Source organism: Muntiacus reevesi, chromosome 18, assembly GCF_963930625.1.
Source record: "Muntiacus reevesi chromosome 18, mMunRee1.1, whole genome shotgun sequence".
Lineage (NCBI taxonomy): Eukaryota > Metazoa > Chordata > Mammalia > Artiodactyla > Cervidae > Muntiacus > Muntiacus reevesi.
The window spans coordinates 24,768,472-24,790,434 of record NC_089266.1 but is presented as its reverse complement, the minus strand read 5'-3'; the positions used below and the strand labels follow the sequence as shown (position 1 = coordinate 24,790,434).

Below are 21,963 nucleotides of genomic sequence, written 5' to 3'. Positions count from 1 at the left end.
AGCTTATGGCAGCAGATGTGGCTGTGAGTGTGAAGGAAATACAGGTCAATGTTAAATGGTGGTTAGAGCAAAGAAAATGGAATGAGAGGAATCGACAAATAGTGGATGGAATATTTCTCAAATTCCTTACTTTCTCTCCTATAGTGATCACCAGGTCCCTCTAGCCTTATTGGTGGGAATCATTTATTGAACACCCGTGAGACACCCAGTTTTATATACCTTTTATATAGCCCTCACAATGTTAAATGTCAAGTAGGTGTCCTAATCTTTCAGGTGAGGAATCTTAATTGACAGGGGCCACCTACCACCTTAAGCAGAACTCAAGTTAGAGCCTAGGCCAACTAACCCCAGAGCCCAGGCTTGCATTTATCTAGTTTTGCCTGGCACAGGTTAATAGATTTCGTATTTAATTTCTTCCTATACAGATGGTCAACCAAGAGAAGCCTTTCTACCAGAAAGCAAGAGCCTTCTATAGCAAATAGAGGAGATGAGCTGGGTGGCCAGAGTTAAGCCCTATCCTCATGGTCTTTAATCCTAAATTCCCAAGGGTTGGTTTGCTATCAGAAAACTGAAAACCCAATGGTTTGGAATATCCATACTGATACCCCTTTTCCCTTACCAAGGGGATATATAGTCTGACTAGCTAACTCTGTCTGTCCTTTAGGACATGTTCACTTCCTGAATAGGTATTTCTTTGAAAGCAACTGAGACCAAGGTGGCACTCCTCTCCTTGACTGCCAAAGTTACAGCCTCAAAAAAAGGACTGTATTTCTGATGGATGGAAACTTGTCACTAGCAGTCCTGCTTCCACACCACATTATGTAACCCAAGTTTCTGGCTTCCAATGAGCACTATCTTTATGCGACAGTTTCAGGCCTAGGTGAGAGGTGTGGTTGTTAAAATGATCACATTCTTCCTTTTACACAAACCCTCCCACACCCACAGGCGCTTCCTCCTTCTGCCAAAACAAACTTTATTGCACCAAAAAGGAAAAAAAAAATTCATTTATGTACAGTCAGATATAAAGACATCTCTTTGACTCCTGTGCATATATTTCCTCAACTCAAGATTTAGGGCGTAAAAGTCAGGCTGGTATGCCAGACATGCTCTGCCCATGGCAGGGCCCAGGAGGATTGTCGCTTGAAAGTGGGAACACTTAAATGGATGACAGACAACACTGGACCAGCAGACCAAGGGCATTCCTCTAAGCCCTGTACTAGCTCTGGCAGTGGAAGAGGGGAAATTGGAAGCAGGGTCCTTTTTGAGTCTCCTTGTGAAGAGACCCAGCCTTTAGGTACAAAGCTAAACCTCCATCCCCCAAGCCCACTTACTGTCCAGTTTTTCTTCCTGCCCTCCCAAGTAGGACATTCTCCTTTGTGCCCACCCTCCCACCCCTGGGAGGTTCCGTGATCCACAAGGCAGAGGCCTCCCTAGCAGCGGGCAGAGCGGGGATGAATGACCATTACCCTCCCCTTCCGTGTGGCTGGATACTGACTGAGGCCCTGCGTCACGTGGCTCACCATCAGCCCACTGGGAGCCCTAACAGTAAGAATCTGGAAAGTACAGAACACATCAGAAACGGAAGGATGGGTTCCCTTGATGCCCAGTATCACAGGGCACCTAAAGCACATTTTTCTGAGCCAACCAGCTAAAGGATCACTGCAGCTAAATACAGATAAGAGAAGCAACACAGCCAGGGAAACACCCATCAGTCAGTGACGAGCAGCTAGAGGTGAGTGGGGTGGAGAAGGGGAGGAGTCTTCAGAGTCCCAGCCCCCACCCCTCTGCCATTGGCTACCCCTGCTCCCCACAGCTCCCTGGGCTTTGAAGTGAGAAGTTGGGACTACAGGCTGAAGTGAGAATACGCAAGGACAGCCAAACAGAATACAACAGGACTAGCATCAGCCTCCTCTGTATGCTCCGCCCCCCCCCGGAGAAATACCCTCATTGTGACTAGTATTTATGAAAAATCTGTTAAAGAGACTATTCTATGTAGTGGCTCTAATCCCATACACACAGCTGCTGCTTGTGTTGGGGACTTTTCAAATCAGTGATTGTGGGAACAAATGGCATTTTCAGTTTCTTATGGTGCCTGTGCAGGCTTTACCACGACCTTGGTTCAGTCCCAGTCACATTTACCTTCTGTCTTAAATCTAAAATGGGTGAGGGAATGGGGGACAGAGGAGAAAGGTGCTCAGGTGCTAGGTAAAGCTTACTCATCAGCAGCCTAGACTCCACCACTGTTCCTTCTCTTTGGTCTGTCTAGAACAGTGACTATAAATTAGGAAAAACTTTTACGCTGGCCCATGGGAAATAATGGGGGTAGAGGCAGGGAGGAAAAGGGCACTGGGGAGCCCTGCTTCAAGACTGCAGACAGACAGACAACCACCCAGACTGCTGAAGTGTCACAGACAGCCCCCCACCCCAAGCTCCCTTCCAGATATTCCCATAAATCTTTTGGGCACACTCCCTCTAGGAATTGCAATTTCGGTCTCCCACCTGTCCCTAAGTAGCTGGCCCCGTGGAGAGGTGTGTTGGTTTTGTTTTTTTTGCCAGAGGCCCTCGCCCTAGGTGCTTCTGCATAGGTACCTTGGCCCCTGACTTGGGATGAACACAGTCCCAGATGCTCGAGAGCCAAGGAGGTCAGATCAGAAACAGCCTCCCCTCTCCCACACCCTGGGATCCGAGCTTGCTTGGTTCTTGCCATCTTGCAGGATGACGTCACATTTGGAGGGAGATACACAGTGCCTCTCCATCCCTGGGGTGGGGGAAAGGGACTTTGCTGGGACTCTCGAGTTGGGGGAGGGGTGAGGGGAGCAGGGTCTAAACCCTCAGGCTCCCGTGCAGGTCTGTCTCTGTCCCAGATGAGCTGCTATCAGAGTCCATTTCGGCGTTCTCATTATGGAGCCTCTCCAGCACTTTCTGACGAATCAGTCCCAGGCGCATCAAGAGGGACTGGTAGTCAAAGTGGCCCCGTTTCTCTCCGAAAGGGTCCTGTGGGGGAAAGGAGACAATCGGGAAGGAAGATTCAAGTCTGGGTGGCTCACCCTAGAGAGAGAGCTTTAGGCCCGCATGAAGTACACGCTCAACTTCTGAGCATGGGGACAGAGGAAGGCATAGCACAGAGATTCCCAACAGCAGACATCATCCTTGTTTAAGAATACTGTGGCACGTTCAACAGCAGACAGGTCTGGCTTGGGCTAACATTAAAATGTGTTTGCATTCCCCAAAAGCAAGCCAACGTGCCAAAGGGGAACACACTAACAGGGAGAGAAGAGAAATTCAAGACGAGGACTGTAATCATTAAGTGTGGCAATGTTTTCAGTTAACCTCATACAAACTATGAGAGGTTCTGTGGCTTAGATGGTAAAGAGTCTGCCTGTAATGCAGGAGACCTGGGTTCAAACTCTGGGTCGGAAGATCCCGTGGAGAAGGAAATTGCAACCCATTCCAGTATTCTTGCTTGGGAAATCCCATGGACATTCCCTTGGGAAATCCCTGGTGGGCTACAGTCCATGGGGGTCACAAAGAGTCAGATACAACTGAGCGACTAACACTTCACTTTCATACAAGCTATACAAGGGAAAAACTGTCCTTCATTCCCTATACTCAAAAGGTAATTTACTTTTCTGAGATCACAGGCAGGTAGAGAACTCAGGAATTCTGACTTCTGGATAAGCACCTGCCCTCCTCCCCAGGGATCAGTCACCACATTCCTGTCCAGATTTTTGGGCATCACTCCAGTCCTTGTCATTCGAGATCAAAGATCACCAAATCATCATGTGGAAAGGGGATAACTGTCTTTAAAGTCTCAAAAATAACTATGGGTGGGGTGGAGAATATAAAAAAGTAATTAAAAATGCTAAATAGGAATTATGGCAGCAAGGTAGCTGGGCCAGGGTTTACAGAAGTGGAGACCTCGTTCCTTGGCAGTTACAAAAAAGTACATGATCCTCTCTCTCACATAATGTCTGCTTCTCCCACATAAACTCCTACCACACTTCTGCACACACATTACCCTCATGATCGGGGCCAGTGGATGTAAACCACAGTCTCGAGACTACAGCTTGCACTTTCCACATGTGAGGGTTATGGTCCCCAGAGGCTGAACTTCACACTTACTCTGGAGCTGTCAATTTCTCAAATCTTCCTTCTTTCATCACTGGCTCCATTTCCATCCACTCTCCTCTTCCCCAGATGCTGCTTTTCCTGCCCTTCCCTCATCAGAAATTGTTTTTCCTTCACAGACTATTAAAAATACTGCTAGATACCAGCAAAGAGAATTCCTGATGGGGAACAAGCTAAAGCATGCAGTGTCCTCAATGTACTCTTAGAAAAGTTTCAGGGAACAAGTCAACCTTGAACTGGCCCTGTCTTCTGAGTTTAAATGGGGCAGGTAGGGAGGAAGTCCTTGAAGGATAGGGAAACTACCATCTCTAAGGAGCACCTGAGGAAACAGGACATTTACTCCTATGGCTGGTGGTGTTGGGTGTGTGGAAACACAGACCAAAAAGAACTGAAAAAACCTGATGACGTCTTAGTCACTTAGCCAAGTCACCACTTTTCTATAGCAAGTAAAGGATCCAAAAGACATAGGACTGGTCCTTCAGGACAGGAGGGTTCTCAACCTATTGCTTATATCTGAGTCTATTTACAATTTAGTTTAATAAGAATCTTTTCATTTAAACAAGCCTGAATTCTGCATTCTTACTGAAAGCAGAAGCACATTTCTGGCAGAGAATGAACAACTGGTTACCATCCTTGTAACAGGAATCTTTCAACAATAATAACTGCACACACAATGTTTCCCTAAGCATTCTTTCTCTTGACACCCCTCTGAACTATGGATGAAATTCCAATAATTGACTCTACAATCTCTAAATTCTGAGAGGGCTGATATTCTTAGTTTGAAAAGATTGCTGACCAAGATTGGAAGGAGTTCCAGGAGAGAAAGTAGAGTGATTCAGATTCTACTCATGAGCACCTACTTTATGCCAGGAACCTAGAACTAACTCCAGATGGCTTCACTCTCTTTGGGTCTCAGTGACTCAAATGCATCAGGTTCCTTTTGGTTCTGAATGCTGTGACAGATGTGGATGTCACCCTTCGGGGGGTGGGGTTTAAATGTCTGGTTGTAAGGTCTCTGGAACTAGTAGCAGGGGCTCCGTTGTTACCTGCATAGTCTGGCCTTGAAGGTGCAGGCGATCTTTGCAGGCCACCTCATAGAAGTCATAATACTCCAGGAAGGACTTCTCCATCACCCCTCTGGAAAACAAGCAGAGAAGTTTAAGTTAGGCACAAGACGGGAAGGCACCACCGCTTCACCATCTAACTTTAATGCCAAATTAAGCAGCTAGAGTTCCCATGACCAGATTTGGTTTCCTACGAAGATCTTTGAATGGAAAACAGAGAAAGTAACCACTGACTGCCCATGGTTTATTTCCCTTAGATTTTAAGGATTTTAAAATGGGAGTGATTGTTAATACTGATCACATAAACCCCAACTTCAACTCATGACTTGCTCAATCGTTTTTCAGAGGCCATCCCTAATCCCAAACCTTATTCAAAATTCTCCTAGATACTCCTGAAACATTGTACATGAACCCTATATCAACTTAAAAAAAAGTAGCCCCTTCAAATCTTAGAAAAGTTTGTTTCATTAACTCTTTGTTCATCTAGTTTTAATACCTAGAAGTAGACATGAACACTAAGAAATGGGTTTACTATGAAGTGCTCTACACCTCATTTGGCTGTGTACAGTCACCATGTCTTTAATATGTCCAGGTCCTCATCAAACAAGGGCTCCCTGAGGGCATGAACTACATCTTTCCCATCAGGCCTGGCACTCTCCAAAAACTGAGAGGCTCTCTGAACTTCCTCTTAGATAACCCTTTGGTCACTTGCTCTTTAAAGGCATGAACCACATCTTTCCTTTTGCCCCAAAGGTATGAACAAGTTGAATCTCCAAAAGGAATACCAAGTATCAAGTGGGCTCTCTTTACACATACCTTAAGGGTTCAGGGCAGGGACATTTTCCTTCCATCATATCACAGACTGCCACTCTGATGGTCTCATGCCGAATACATTCATTGTAATTTTTGCTGTCCCCTGGATGTCTCTCCTATAATGTGACAGATAGCACAGTATCCAAGTATAAAATTCAGGTAAAAAGAAAACCCAGTGAGAAGAGACTTTAGATTAGTATACGGTACATGAACCAAGCAAATTAACTATGAGGATACCTTTCCCACTATATGGCAGACATGAAGAACAACTAAGTGCTTGAGACCACTCACCTCTCCCCATGCATACCAACACCTATCCTCTGCTATGGATCATTTGACTACAAGCAGCAAACCAGATGCATCAAATTTCCCTGAGCTTGAAATGAACAGCCTTGCAGAAAGGATTAAGAGGGAAACAACCATATGTAAGAATAATGGTGGGACAAAAAGTTATAAATGATGCTATGAGTCTCAACCTGAAAAACCTATAGATAGCAGGATGCTTCCTGATTAACTCCTTTACATGCCCGTTGGTGCCGCCATCATTGAATCAACTATTATCTATCAGATGGAGAACTCGAAATTTCAAAAGAAAAACCAAACTTGGTTTAGAGTGCTGATATGAAAATGTGAGAGCATGGCGTCCCAACCTTTACCTTTAACTCTTCCCTTGTTGCCCCCTCCTACCACCATCAATCAATGAGAGCCTTGGCCCCTGATCAAAACATAAAATGAACAGGAAAGATAAACGTGCTTTCAGCCCACTATCTTAGCTCCCAACGTGCATCAGAGCAAAATCACAGGGCAATGTGGGATACTGTAAACTTTTTGAGAAAAACAAGAGAAAACTCCATGCTAACTATTACCTTGAGATAGCAGTTCAGTTTTAATACTGACCTGTATTACATTCCTGTTGATGACATACTGTTTTTGTGAAGCTGGATTTTCAGTCTCTACTTTGATAAATAGCAAGTATCATATGAAAACAGGAGGGAACAGAAATGAGGGTGGTGGCTCTGATCTGATTCCATGATTTTAAAAGTTGTGTGGCACTCAACAGGTGTACACATCCTATTATTAAGTCACTATAGTCATCTGAGAAGGATGTAAGTGATTTGGACCTAACTACTTAACAAACGGAAGAGTCTGGCATTTCTTTCTGCCTGGGAAACTGAAAAACCACCAAGACAAGAGGGTTCGGTGAACCAAGAATGTTTGGTAGATTTAAGAATAAAAGTCACATGTCTTGAAAATGACATGGGCTTCCTAGTGGTGCTAGTGGTAAAGAACCTGCCAGCCAATGCAGGAGAAATAAGAGATGTAGGTTTGATCCCTGGGTTGGGAAGATCTCCTGGAGAAGGGCACAGCAACCCACTCCACTCTTGCCTGGAGAATCCCATGACAAGAGGAGCCTGGCAGGCTACAGTCCATAGGGTTGCAAAGAGTCGACACGACTGAAACAACTCAGCATGCATGTCTTGAATTTCCAAACAATATGTAAAAATAAGCTCCTTGATTAGCCAACACAGTCCATTTCCATTTCTACTACTCCTGAAACTGCATTCACTATATGTTTGAAAGGATGGCTTAGGGAATAATTTTTGCTCATTCTTAAAGGGTATTTCCCTTTCTTTAGGTCTGCAGAGGAATCACCAATGTTAATGTTTTCTCAAATACTTTCAAAATAAATTAAGCTGTTTTAATCACATAAAATGAATTATTATCCTTTGAGATATCAGTGGAATTCTTTTCCTGTGCTCACAAGTAACCCTGGAAGGGTCTCTGGAACAATATAAAACGTTGGGCTCCTGGCACCACATCCTGATCTGTGAGTCCTTGTCAAAGTTAACTAACTTCTCTGAGTCACAATTACCTCAGCTGAAAACAGGGATAACATTTATTTTGCAGAGACAGTATGAGGATTAAATGAGAAGTTACATATAAATGTTTGGCAGTGGCTGGACATGGTACCCCCTTGGAAAACAGGAGTTCCTCCACCTTTTCTTTGTAAAATATTCTAGCCAACAACTGCTCCTTTGGCTCTGTAGGTAACAGTACTTCAGGACTCCAGAAGAAAAGTCTGGCTCAGCAGCAGTCACTTGGGAGCACCTTAAAGGGATACTGGACAATGGAGGCATACAGAAGAACCCACTGGCTGCAACCTTCCAAATAAGACGTGGAAATCAATTTCCAAATGACTCCACTGACTTCCACATGGTAGATTAATCCAAGTCAATGGAAATAACTCGATAATGTTATTGTCATATAGTAAGAAATAAATTCATTATTAAGGCACACACATGCCAGTTCCAATAGTGACAAGTTTAATACACTGGACTGAGCCAGGTCAAAAATGAAACAAAAACCCTCAAGCAGATCTTTCAGATCTATTAAAACTCAATATTCAATATTCTACACTGAAGAGCTGGGCCCACCTGGCCTTACCTGCTCAAAGCCAGGTTCGTTGTGATAGGGGTTTTCGGTCATCAGGGATTGGATGGAGATGAGCACAGACGAGATGCTCTGGGCTGGGCTCCAGGCAGGGCCGGTCCACGTACTGCAAAACACAGCAGAGGGGAGGGAAGCGCGTGAGGCAGAGAGATGGGAAAGGCCACACAGAAAGACCAGTGAACAAGTACCCTGGGGCCTGGCAGCACCATCGTAAGTGACTCACTTTCTCCTTCACTATGAATACTCTGGAATTTCCCAGCCTCCATCTCCTCTCATTCACCAGAAATCAGTCAACTGACTAATCCTCTTATCAAGTGGCACAAAAGAGGGTAAAGCAAGCATGCTAACTTTGAAGGGATTTTCTCAGGGCTAGGAGAGAAACAGTAGACAGGGGAGGTTCCCTTCACCAAAATGAAAGAAATAAGGTAAGAAAACAACTCCAAAGACAGTCTAAATGTTAACCTCCATGGATCTCAAAGGGCTTACTTATTTATTTATGGGTGGTGATGGAGTCAGAGAGAAGCTGAACACAGAGGCAGAGAAGGGAGTGAAGCCATCTGGTTACATAGAGGCCATGTGGTGGGACTGATGTTCGGGGATCCAGTCTCTATCAAGCCCCCAAAGATTGTCAAGTTCTCTGAAGACTATATAATTCTGACAAAAGACAGAAAGGAAATAAAGGGCATTCCGAGTGTGTGGAGGATTTAAAAATAATACATGAATAACATCTTCAACAACAGAGAAACACCAAAATTACTCCTCTTTCATAAACCTGATGGAATGTTGGGAGGAGAGAAGCTTGGACATAAAGACATTTATGTTTTAGCTCAATTAATAGAAGAGATGGCACCTCAGCTGGAAGCTGAACATAACCTAAAACAGTACTGGCTTGTTCAAGTGAACTGGCCAAGTCCTTCTCCCTGCTGGTCTTGAGGAAAGGCCAGTAAGTGCCGAGGAACAGCAGCTCCCTCAGAGCTCACTGCAGTGCCTCTCAACTTTGCTTCTCAGTTTTGCTCCCCCAGGAACCCTAGACATCACACTCTTTAAAGCCTCTAGTACGTGGGAACTGAAGTCAACAGGGTAAACTTTCAATGTCTTTTGTAAGTCAGCCCAATGTTTTTTATAGTTAAGGAGGAAAGGAATGACAGTGATAAAGTGAATGGACAACTAAGTATGCATGGGAATATTCTCCTCTGATTCTTGATGGCAAATTTTCAAATTCAGAGTAGTTTCTTTTCCTTCCATCCAATACTTGTGCCATTTTTACTCCACACTGTCTTACTTCCCCTGTTTCTACTGTGAGCTGATGTTTGCTCAAAATAGTTTTATACTGGCCTAACGAAGGAAAACTTAACACAAAAACATGTTCAAGAACAGCTTCCATACAGAAGCAACAAGTGAATCTCCTTACCACTATGGGACACACATACCACCATCGTTCCAGCACAGACAATTCTCTACCCTAATGAGATAAAGGACTTCTTTAAAGACAATCTCCTTTAAAGGACTTTCTCACTGCCACAATCATGGAACAAATTCCTACATTTGAGAGAAATGGGGATGAGGAGAAGTTTGTTTCAGCTGCCTTTTCCCTACACAAACCTAAAAAGTATTGGACTGGACAGGAAAAAGAGAACAGTATCACCAGTCTGGGCAACTTTCTTAACTTCAGTTTTTACTTGTTCTCTGACTCAGGGAAATTCAGACCACACTAAAAAGACCAATCCAGAATATGCTAGAAGATATTTTCATTCTGAATTTTTAACCCCCAAAGGTGGTTAAAGGGAATGGATGAAAACTACATGAAGCAAAATCTTAGCATCACCTAGAAACAAAAATGTACTTGAAACTTGTTTCATATCTGATGATTTCCAATCTAACATTTTTCATTCAGTTGTTAAAATATAATAATCACCACTTCCTCCAAAGCCACTCACAAGAAACTGAGAAATAAGACATTCACACCCTTAAATGGCACAGGATCTGCAGCCTTTCTCAACCTGCTCAGGAAAGAATTAAGCCCTGATGCCCTAAGGTAGTGGTTCTCCAACAGTCTGCACCAGAATCACCTGGAGAGCCTGTAAGACACATTGCTGGCCTACCCTCAGAGCTTTTGATAATAGTCTAGGGTGGGGCCCAGATTCTGTATGGCTATAAATTCCCAGGTGCTACTGCTGCTCCGGGTGAACCACTTCACTAAGGCATCCACTGTACATCATAAATTCTGTTTTTTGCCTCTAGAATGATACTAATCAAGTACCGTCCAGGGAAGAATTGAGGGAACAGTCATTCCAATTATTTTCCGTGTTCTGTGATTCAGATGAGAAACCCTGGTTGATAAAGGCTGGCCTAGAGTAGTATTTGCTGACAACCAACTTGGCCACTTAGGAGTCTCCTCTTACCCTAGAATACTCAAGCAGACTTTCCCATTGCGGTAGAAGTTGGGGTTAAACCTCACTGTGTTATTGCCCGTTGTCATCAGTTTGACCCGAGGTGGGTGGATGGGATAGTCGGGCGGACACCGAAACACGAACAGGAAGAAACCCCCTTCATAAGGAGTGTCAAATGGGCCTGTGATCAATGCATGAATCTGCAAAATAAAACCCCATCTCAAAATTGTGAGGTGATGTCCCATCCCAAACCCTCCTGACTTCCACTTGCTACCCACACCAGAAGCAGGACCTTCATCTGAATCCATATTCCATATCCTCACCATGCAGAATCAATGGCCTGTGCTCACTCACACTAATAAATATTTTTGGAATTTTAAGAAACCCCATTACAGTGGAGTGGCATCTTACTCAGGGGTTACATTCTAAAGTTAAGAGCCCAAGGTGAACACTGGATCAAGCCAAAAGTCACCCTTGAGTGTCCCTTAAAGCATGTTTTCCGTTTGGACTTTCCTGATCAGCATTTTATGTAACAAATGAATAGAACACCAACATGCAAAATATAACACACACCTGTAAAATATCATCCTAGAAATGCTTAATTTTAAGAAATCAATACTTTTTTTTAAAAACTGAGTACTAATATTTGGATTCGCCTAGGTTAAACATGTGTACGATGCAACATGCATCGTTGCATAGCATCCAGTTACGTAGTATAAGGGGAGGTAGATGAACAGAAAAGAGGAAAGGGATTGGAGGCCACAGCAACAGTGACAATCACAGGGCAGAGCTGAGGCTTGTGATGGGGGCCTATGGTATCTGTTTCCTCTGCAGAGGATCAAACCTACTGTGGAGGATGTGGCTCAGGCAGCATCCAGCTGTGTGAAAGATACAAAGAAAAATGGGGAAACTCAGGGTCCACTTGGAGCCACAGACTATCCCCAACACCATATGTTAAATAATAATAAAAAAAATCAGCACTTAGAACTAAATTCTCTTCCTCCAGCTGTGATTATCAAACAAGACTTCTCTTCTCCAAGGGAGGAAAACTTTAACTGGCTCAGTTATATTTCTTCATCTGCAAAGGCTCCTAGGCACTTAAGTCTGCTCAGAATTTAAACAGCAAGGGAAAAGGAACCTGCAATCCAATGCTTCCACCTAGTCCCCACCATGTCATGGTGGCATCCTTCGCTATCTTTTACCCTTCAGTTCTTTGGAATAGCAAGCTCAAATGGTATCAACATGACATCAACTCTGGGATCCCAGGGACTAGTATATAACACTGATACTTAACTAAGGACAAGATATCCCAGGAAAAAATTTCCAACTACATAAAAAGGAAGATCTCAATTTAAAGGGAAACCTACTTAAAACAAATAGACACCAAAAAAAATACCAAATTTGAATTTTTACTGGAAGAAATATGATACTGTGAGGAATTTTCATTTAAACAACACAAGATTTAGCCTAATATCAGTTTAAGTGAAAATTCATCTCTAAGGTAGAGTAATCAGTGACAGAGAAGTCTAGGTATCTATGCCAGTGGAATTTAAGCTTTCTCTGTGTTTGTGTGTGGACAAGACAGGAATGGTCTTTGGGGTGGAAGGGATATTCAAAAGGATCAGTAAGGACAGGAGCCTAAACAAGGTCCTGCAACTACAAACACTGTTCACTCAAGCTTGCCCCTTCCCCATCCATCTTTACATCTGATTTATAGCACCACACTTAAAGGTCAAGAATGGCAGGACAGGGGAAGAGTTGGGTAGTACAATAGGATGTCCATATAATTTATCACCCAAACTGGAGCATTTCTGAGAGTGAAAGAGAGCCCTATTAATAGTTATGCTTGGACAACAGGCATAAACTGGGATTTTCCAAGCCAACTAGAACCCTTTGGCATCCCCAAAACAAACAACCTGTTCAAGGCTCTGCTCCACCTCACTGTGTGACCTTGGGCAAGCCACTTACTCTCTTGCAGTTTTGATTTATTCACTTATATAATCAAAGATGTGAACTGGATCATCTCTTTTAGGCTCTTCCAGCTTAATGGCCCCAATCTCCCCAAACCCCACCAAGGTACATACCTTTGTCATGTCAACAGTATCAGGAACAACGAACATTCCTGGAGGAGGCTCCTTATAAATGGACATGATATCCCTGTATAACACCAAGAGGAAGTGGGAAGGGAGTGAGGGAGAGGAGAAGAAAGGGAAATCCCTTGAGCAGGACAGCTGTTGTCACCTCAATGAGGCCAGGGTTCGAGAAGGTGGCGCTTGGTACCACAAATGTTTGCACTGTCTTGTTGGCTGAGAAATCTCAGCTGAGGGAGTACTTGTCAGGCAAGCAGAGAGCAAATTATTATCAAAGGGGCATTGTCTTCTCAGGGGGAGGGTAGTGTGGGGGGGAATCAGACATCCCAATGGCATCAGATGTCACCCTGGAAAAGCCACATCCCATTTACTCTCACTTCCTCCCACATGGCACTTCATTCACTCCCCACCTCCGAGGTTCCCAGGTTACTACTCCTGAATGCTAAATGAAGACGTCTCAGTTACTAGGAAGACTTAATCAATTCCATTAAAAATCTAATTCTATAAACCACATAGTAGACTGTTGTTGGCATGTGGATTATATAAAGCAAGTGAGCTAACAGGGAGCAATAATGGCCTTCCTGCCCAGGAGACTAATAGGGTACAAATGTCCTCAGGCTGGGGAAGGGATCCTCTGAAATTGCTGAGAATCGCACATGTGGAAGAGGACATGTAACCATGAGAAAACTTCTAGGTCGTAGCTCATGAACTAGAATGGATCATTTGTGAGCAAGGGTTTACAGAAGGATGTTCTGTTGGAAAGTTTAGGGACTTGCTATGGAAATGAGTTTGAGCAAGCTCCTGGAGTTGGTGATGGACAGGGAAGCCTGGCCTGCTGCAGTCCATGGGGTCGCAAAGAGTCAGGACACGAGTCAGTGACTGGACTGAACTGAACTGAGGATACATAGGGACATTAAAAAGTGCAAATAAGCAACAGAGTAAAGGAAAAGAAGTATTGGCAGAACTGAGAGGTATGTCAGGATTGGAAGGCTGAAAATGGCCAAAGGAGTACAAGAGCTGAGGAGTGCTGAATTTAAGTTAGTGGTGGCAACCTCGATGGAGTTGGCAAACTGTGTCAGGCACTGGGCCAGGTATTTTACACACAGTATGCTGTTTAATTTTCAGAACAATCAGTAGGTACAAACAACTGAAGGAACTTGGAATGTGGGGAATGTGGTTACCTAGATGAAGATGACTGTGATGGGGGCATGGGGAGAGAATCTGGTTGTCAGCAAACAGGTTTCAGGACTGACAGTAGCTAAAAAGCATTCCCCTTTCCTTTGTGATAGGTACTATACGCTAAGCAGTTTCGCAAAAACATTATCTATTAAATGATATGATCTAAGACCAGTCACCCAAGAAATAAGCACAGAAGGGACCTGGACCTTTGTTCCTGTATTTGAATTGGGTATATTGACTTCAGAAAGTAAATCACATGACTCAGGGGAACGACTACAGAAAACAAAGTCTTGAGAGGGATATTACAAGCCAAAGTGAGACTGGGGTGGGCGCGGAGCGTGAAGAAAGCTTGAGTTCCTGGAACAGGTGTGAGAGCAGACAGTTTTGGGATTCTGGAAAAGTGGTTCAAGGGAAGGCTGGCGGCATATGGGGGAAGAGACCTAGACTTGGGGAGAGGACTCTGAGGAGGGGGTTTGAGGACGCCGGGAATAAAAAGCCAGGCTGGCCTGGAGTCTCAGGCCGGGCAAAGCAAGCTGTGTGTGTATTACAAACGGGGCTCGGGAGGAGACGACGCAGGGGACCGCTGGGTGCGGCCTCCCAGCAGCATCTAGCAAGGCTGGGGTGGGGAGGGGGGGAGTGAGGCGGTGCAGAGGGCGGGAGGGGGTGTTACTGAAGCGCGAGAGGGTCGGGTTTCGGGCGGGAGGTCGGGTGGTGTGGGGGAGGGTGTCCGGACTGGAGACTAAGGGCTCACGAGAGGTTACCGAGGGGCGGGGTCGGGCCTGGACAGGCCAGGAGGGGCTTGGTGCTTGTGGGGCGGGGGGAAACAGAACTTGGATCCCGTAGCTCCAGGTAAGCAAGACGTGGGCCTTGGAGTTGGGCCACCGCGAGGGCAGCGCGGAGGCAGCGGGGATTGGGGGTTGGTAGTGGGAAAAGGTGGGGGGCGGGGAAGGTCGAGCCCCGGAGCTCGGGGCTGGGGGAGGAAAAACCCCGGCTCACCGCTTGATCCGGAGTAGACACTGCGGCGCGGTTCGTTCGCCGTCCCAGTCGGAGCTGAGTGTGGGGTCCCAGTGGCTAAGGAGCGCGGCCCCGTGGGCAGCGGCCGAGGGCGGGAGCCCCGGCAGCGGAGCCAGGCCGCTCCCCGGCCCCCCGGCCCCGCCCGCTGCCGCCGCCGCCGCCCACACATCCGGCAGGAAAGGCGGCCCGAACCCGCCGCCGCTGCCGCTAACACCAACAACACCGGTAACGCCGCTTGCCCCAGGGCCCGCCGCCCCGGCGCCTGCTGTCGCCGTCGCCGCCTCTTCAGTCGGACTCTCCGCCATCGCTTCTTCGCTTCCGGGACTGCTAGGCAGCACGTCCGCCGACCAGAGCGGCCGCTGCTCCCTCCCGCTCCTGCACCACCGAGAGCCGGGCCAGAGTGTCCCCACCCTCCGCTTCCCCGGCCCGTGCGGCGCTGGCTCCGCCCGCCCCCTCCCAGAGCAGCGAGAGGCGCTCTGCAAGAGAGTCCACCCACAGTCCTCCAGAGAGGGTGGGGGTCGGAGCTCGCCGGGCAAGAGTGTGTACTGGGCCTGCGCGGACCCTGCGCTTTGCGAGAGTAGGTTCTGAGGCCGGTTGGAACTCCTAGGTGTGGTTGGGTGCCCAACTCCAAGGAATGTTTTATTTTCAAGCGTTGAAAGAGGAAGAGAGGAAGACCATTTACCACATTTAGGAACGCGACCCTCAGACCTGTGCAAGGGGAAGGATTGAGGCTCCAGCTTCTTTGTGGGGAGGCGCTGAATAGAGGAGTTGACTCGCTTAGGGCCCTTCCTGTCCGAAAGTCTGTGATTTCTCCTTCCTGCACCCTCACTCACGGCGGGCAGGCTGCCATTGCCCCCTGCCTGCAACAGAAGCAAGAGAAGGAAGGAAGGAATCAGAAACTGCGAGTGGAAAAACTACCTCGTTTTAGAATTTATTCAATGTATATTTATGAAGGGCCTGCTAAGTGCCAGGCACTTTTGCTAGGCGTTGCCATAGGGATACTGAAACAGACCTAGAGAAGCTTGGTTGAAAAAAAAAAAAAAATCAAGCCTCCTGACTTCACTCTCAGCATTTCTTCTCACAATTCTTCATGCAGGAATCAAGGGGATGTGAGTTGAAATCCTAGAAGGATTTCTCAGGACTTTAACGCTGAAAAAACACTATGGGCTAAGAAACACAAGCTATCAAAAAAAAAAAAAAGCCTTCCCTTTTCTCCCTATCAAGAGTACAGGATCATAATCTAACAACACTCCAGCGGGAGCTGGGGCAGTACTGAGTAACCAAATATACTGATATTTCTGCAAGAAAGCATATGAATATTCATACTGGTTGGGTAATTTATGAATATTCATACTAAAACAAATAGCTTCACTTTATATTTTTGCCGCCAAATTTGTTTTTAAAAAGGAAATCCTGTCTTCAGTTTTGTGAATTTTCCAACAGGGGACTGTGGAGTTGAATGATAATAGCCAGCATTTATTGGGAATTAAAATATTGTGTTGACATTTATTGAGTTTAAAAAAAAGAAAAAAAATTTATTGAGTGCCTAATATGTGCTAAGGGCTTTATGTGCTTTGTCTTGTTTATTCCTTTCAACAAACCTGTGAAGTGAGTATTGTTATTAGTCCCTTCTGATAGGTGGCATATTGTTACAGCTTGGAACTCTGACACTGTCACATTGTACCTTGTACTAATTATGGTACATAATGGTACAACTAATTTGATACCTGTTGCTTCCTACTCCCCCACCCTGTTTCTTGAGACTTTAGATCATGTATTATCTATGAATCTAGCAGGGGCCCTGTCATAAACTTAGGTACTTACCATGAAGCAAAATGAATTGATATACTATATAGAGTTCCTGTTTTGTTGGTATAGTGTTTTACCTCTCTATAATAAAAATGCCCAAGTATCTGTGACGGATACTCAAGAAACTGGTAACAGTGGTTGCCTTTTGATGGTTTGGTTGCAATATACGTACATATGTACACACACATATTCACACACTTGTACCTTTTATATGTGCTGTGCATCTATTGCTTATTCAAAGTGTTTCATTTGTTTTTCAAGGATTCCAGAATTTTTCTTGGTTATTACTTACTTAGTAAGATGATCAAAAATCAACTCACAGGGTAACCTCACACAAAGAAAAATACTACTCCATAGCTTCTCCTGGAGAAGGCAATGGCACCCCACTCGAGTACTCTTGCCTGGAAAATCCCATGGACAGAGGAGCCTGGTAGGCTGCAGTCAATGGGGTCCCTAAGAGTCAGACGAGACTGAGCGACTTCACTTTCACTTTTCACTTTTATTCATTGGAGAAGGAAATGGCACCCCACTCCACTACTCTTGCCTGGAAAATCCCATGGACAGAAGAGCCTGGTAGGCTGCAGTCAATGGGGTCCCTAAGAGTCAGATGAGACTGAGCGACTTCACTTTCACATTTCACTTTCATGCATTGGAGAAGGAAATGACGACCCACTCCAGTGTTCTTGCCTGGAGAATCCCAGGGACGGGGGAGCCTGGTGGGCTGCTGTCTGTGGGGTCACACAGTCGGACACGACTGAAGCAACTTAGCAGCAGCAGCAGCATAGTTTCTCCAGGACTACAGACTGCAGAGGCCCATGGGTGGCCCACGGAGTGAGAGGACGCCTCGGTGAGTCTCTTCCTTATTACTGGGCCATTGTTTTCAAGCATAAGGTCCATTAGCAACGGGACAGTGACAGAAAACACAACCTTACAGGAGAATGAGGTTCAACCTTTGATCTGTACCACTCTGCAAATATCCTCTTTGAGCCTATTTATAGAATGGTGATAATTATTGCCTCTCAGGGTTTTTCTGAAGATTAAGTGTGTCTCTGCTAGATGTGTTTTGCAAAGTGGTAAGCATTGTCTAAATAATTGGCACCTTACTTGCCCATGTACCTTTTCTGAGCCTGTGCTCATAATTTTCTCTACCTGGAATACTCTTTCCCTTCTTTAGGGAAAATCCTAGTTATTTAAACTCTCTAAGCTTCTATTCCTCATCAGTAATATTGATAAAGTAATAGCAGCTATAAAGAAGAGATAATGTGATAATGAATGTACACAATACCTGGCCAGAGTAAGTGTTCAGTAATTATTCTTATTTTTATTATTCTTACTCATTGTCAAAGCTGGCTGTAATATTACTTTCTCTGCCAAACTTTAACACCCCCAGGCATATTATTAATATTATTAATTAGCCGTTTAAAACGATTCCATCCTCTGAAGTAACTCAGACTTCCGTTATAGCACATAACTGCTTTTTATTTTAGTGGTTTCGTTACTCATCTGTCTAGTGACTGCATATGGCATTCTCTGAGATGTAAGCATGGAGGACCTACCTTCATCTCCAGGACCTGACATTCTGTGATTATTGAAGAAATGGTGAATAGAATGGAAATTAAGACATGGTAGCCAGTTGCTCTTCCCCTTACCATGGATCTTTAAGATTTCACTTCCTTTTCCTCAGAAATGCCTGTTTTCTTTCCAAAGGGCTGGCCAGCCTTGTACAAAGAATCATCAACTCAAGGCCTGAAGGGCTGCAGCTGCTTAAAGGACCAGCCCACAACTCCTAAGGGAACTCCAGAAAGCCTCTAAACTGGGAAGAAGGACCAGGGAGAGGCTAGCAGGACTTTGTGAACTGGCATTGCTTGCTCCAGTGCTACTTTTTTCAAGGCAGTACCTGGCACCTTTCCCTGGCAGCTTGGCCAGAGGGCAAGAGTGCTTTCTGGAGCCAGTCCCATGGCCTCTGGGGATAGATGACACACCCAAACAGTCTCCTTATGGGAACTTGGATCCAAGTGTCTCTTTCCTCCCCAGCGCACTGGACTGCACTGAGCCATCTCTTAGTGCAGCAGTTTGGTAGCACCTTACTCATGGCAACCTGGGAAGCACTCTTCCCCAGGACAGAGGCCACCAAGTACCCTGGAGTTCAGGTCACTGCTGTGCCTCAACCCTCTCTAGATAGATACATCGTGAAGATGGTCCTTCCCCAAGGTCCCGTGTCCCCTTGCTGTCTGGAGTGCCTCTCCTCCCCAGTGCCTAGCCTTTTGTCTTGGGCTTCATGCCAGGAATAGATGAAGAACTCCCACCCAGGTTGTAAACTGGGGACTAAATGGAAAAATCAGAACTTGGACTGGGTATCTTGAGGCTTCTGATTATAAGTAATAATAGCTATATTAAAATTTTTAAAGAATATATGTATTGTTATTACATATATCAATACATCTTTATATTACATATGTTAAAACTGTACATGTATATTGAAAATCCATACATATATATATTACATGTATTATCATTTGCATATGTGAGTGAGTGATAGTTGCTCAGTTGTGTCCAACTCTGTGACCCCATGGTCTGTCCATGGAATTCTACAGGCAAGTGGGATTGCCTGGGTTGCCATTCCCTTCTCCAGGGAATCTTCCCATCCCAGGGATTGAACTCCAGTCTCCTGCATTGCAGGCAGATTCTTTGCCATCTGAGCTACCGGGGAAACCCAATATTTTCCTGAATTATCTTACTGTGTTGTCACAACCACCATGAATTGTTCTCATCCCCATTTTAGAGCTGAGAAAATCAAAGCTCAGGAGAGAAAATTAACTTCATAGGAAATGGCTGGGCTGAGATTTGCACTCCCTTCTAACTCGCAAGTCCATGCTCTTTGCCACCATGCTTAAGGCAGTGGTTATTCAGTGTCATTACTCCTTTGAGAATATAATGAAAACAAAGGACCCTCTCCCAAGAACAATGTACCCATCTCCACTCATAAATATTTTGCAGTAAGCAAAATGATCCCACCCATGGGCCATAGACCTTAGATAAAGAACCTCAATGGGGGAAAAAAAAAAGAACCTCAATGGTAATGGACTGTTTGCCTGGCTCGAGCTAGGAGCACATTCTCTTTTGACTCTAAGGTTCCATGGGCTCACAAACCACATTCCCAATCCTGGATCTGAAACCCCAGCAGTTTCAAAGCTGATTGGAACCCATGATGAAAGGAAATTCTTAGCCCCTTGGGAAAAAATAGGTTCCCAGGGCTTCACAGGAAGGAAAAGGCAACCATCTTCCCTAAGGGCTGTTCCTTGATTACTGCCCAAGGGTAGTGACCTGGCAAGGATGCCAGGTTGACATCCCAAAATGTTGCTGTATTCCATTTGCACAACAGCATTACGTTGATCAGTTGCTCCTTTGATGATACCTGAGCTACCACTTCAACCTCAGTCTGGTTCCTTCTCTTTGGCCCTGAAATTCCTGGGCTCTGCTTTAGGTTCTATCACTGGGTTGCTGTGAACCGTCTTGAGAGTTACATAAGGGGAAGAGGCTAAGAGGACACGCAGCAGATTATGGTAGACCAATAGTTCTCAACTGGGAGTGATTTTGTCCCCTAACTAGAAGACATTTGTCAATATCTGACATTTCGCAGTTGGCTGTCACAATCGGGGAAGGGATGGTTGCCACTGGCATCTAGTGGGTAGAGACTAAGGATGTTGTTAAACATCTTCATACAATGAATTATCTGACCTCAAATGTGCCAGGTGAGCAAACCTATGGGAGAAGACCATGATTATTGAATGTTAGGTGGTCTAGGATTGAAACTGTTGGCCTGCTATTTGACCTTGAGCATATCACTGACCTTAGTTGAGTCAGCACAGTGATTAGAATACAGGTTCTGGAGTTTGAATCCCAGCTTTACTAACCAGCTGTGTAACCTTCATAGGATTCCTTACCTCTGTGCCTCCCTCATTTTCCTTACCAACAGAGTGACTTATTTCCTAGGGATGTTAAAGTTATTAATTGAAAATGCTTATCACCATGCCTATCATGCTATGTCCAACCTAGACAGCATGTTAAAAAGCAGATATTACTTTGCTGACAAAGGTCTGTCTAGTTAAAGCTGTGGTTTTTCCAGTAGTCGTGTATGGATGTGAGAGGTGGACTATAAAGAAAGCTGAGTGCTGAAGAATTGATGTTTTTGGTGGTGTTGGAGAAGACTCTTGAAAGTCCCTTGGACTGCAAGATCAAACCAGTCAGTCCTAAAGGAAATCAGTCCTGAATACTCATTGGAAGGACATGCTGAAGCTGAAACTCCAATACTTTGGCCACCTGATTTGAAGAACTGACTCCTTGGAAAAGACCTTCATGCTGGGAAGGACTTTAGGCAGGAGGAGAATGGGATGACAGAGGTTGGATGGCATCACCAACTCGATGGACATGAGTTTGGGCAAGCTCTGGGAGTTGGCGATGGACAGGGAAGCCTGACGTGCTGCGGTCCATGGGGTCGCAAAGTCAGACACCAGTGAGTGACTGAGCTGATGCCTGTCATGAGGTTTCCCTGATGGCTCAGATGGTAAAGGATCTGCATGCAATGCAAGAGACCCAAATTTGATCTCTGAATGGGGAAGATCTCCTGGAGAAGGAAATGACAACTCACTCTAGTATTCTTGCCTGGAGAATTCCATGGACAGAGGAACCTGGTGGGGCTACTGTCCACGGAGTCAGAAAGTCGGACATGATTGAGCAACTAACATGCACATATATGCCTGTCATGCAAGTGCCCAAATGTTAGCCGGTTTTATTGCAACCAACGCTGCCTCCTTGCTTTCCCTCTTCTTCAGCACATAGCTTGTCTACCCACAGAGCCGATAATTTGTGGCATTGTTCGGTATTGTTTCCACTGTTGGTTTTCAGCATTCCCCAAAACTCCTAGGAGAATGCTTAACACCTAAATACCTGCATGACTGTATTTAAACTGCATGTAAATTAAATTCATTCTTATTGACACACATTTTTTTTTAAACGTTTTAAACT

General features: G+C 45.1%; 1 protein-coding gene across 1 annotated transcript; it reads right to left on the bottom strand.

Annotated features, from left to right (window-relative positions):
• Window positions 1–209: 209 nt before the first annotated feature.
• On the bottom strand, window positions 210–15,547 carry UBE2Z (ubiquitin conjugating enzyme E2 Z). Its single transcript, XM_065910744.1, has 7 exons — window positions 15,112–15,547; window positions 12,931–13,003; window positions 10,859–11,046; window positions 8,451–8,562; window positions 6,009–6,121; window positions 5,175–5,265; window positions 210–2,994 (listed from the first exon to the last, which is right to left on the bottom strand). Exons 1-7 carry the CDS (start codon window positions 15,432–15,434, stop codon window positions 2,824–2,826), a joined length of 1,071 nt encoding a protein of 356 aa, XP_065766816.1. The 5' UTR covers window positions 15,435–15,547; the 3' UTR covers window positions 210–2,823.
• Between the last annotated feature and the right edge of the window lie 6,416 nt (window positions 15,548–21,963).

Excerpts from the sequence above, each read along its gene's own strand:
- UBE2Z (XM_065910744.1), bottom strand. The coding sequence starts at position 15,434 with ATGGCGGAGAGTCCGACTGAAGAGGCGGCGACGGCGACAGCAGGCGCC. Across the intron at positions 13,004-15,111 it reads TGTCTACTCCGGATCAAGCG|GGATATCATGTCCATTTATA; the intron begins GTGAGCCGGGGT and ends GGTGTTATACAG. Across the intron at positions 2,995-5,174 it reads TTCAAGGCCAGACTATGCAG|GACCCTTTCGGAGAGAAACG; the intron begins GTAACAACGGAG and ends TTTCCCCCACAG.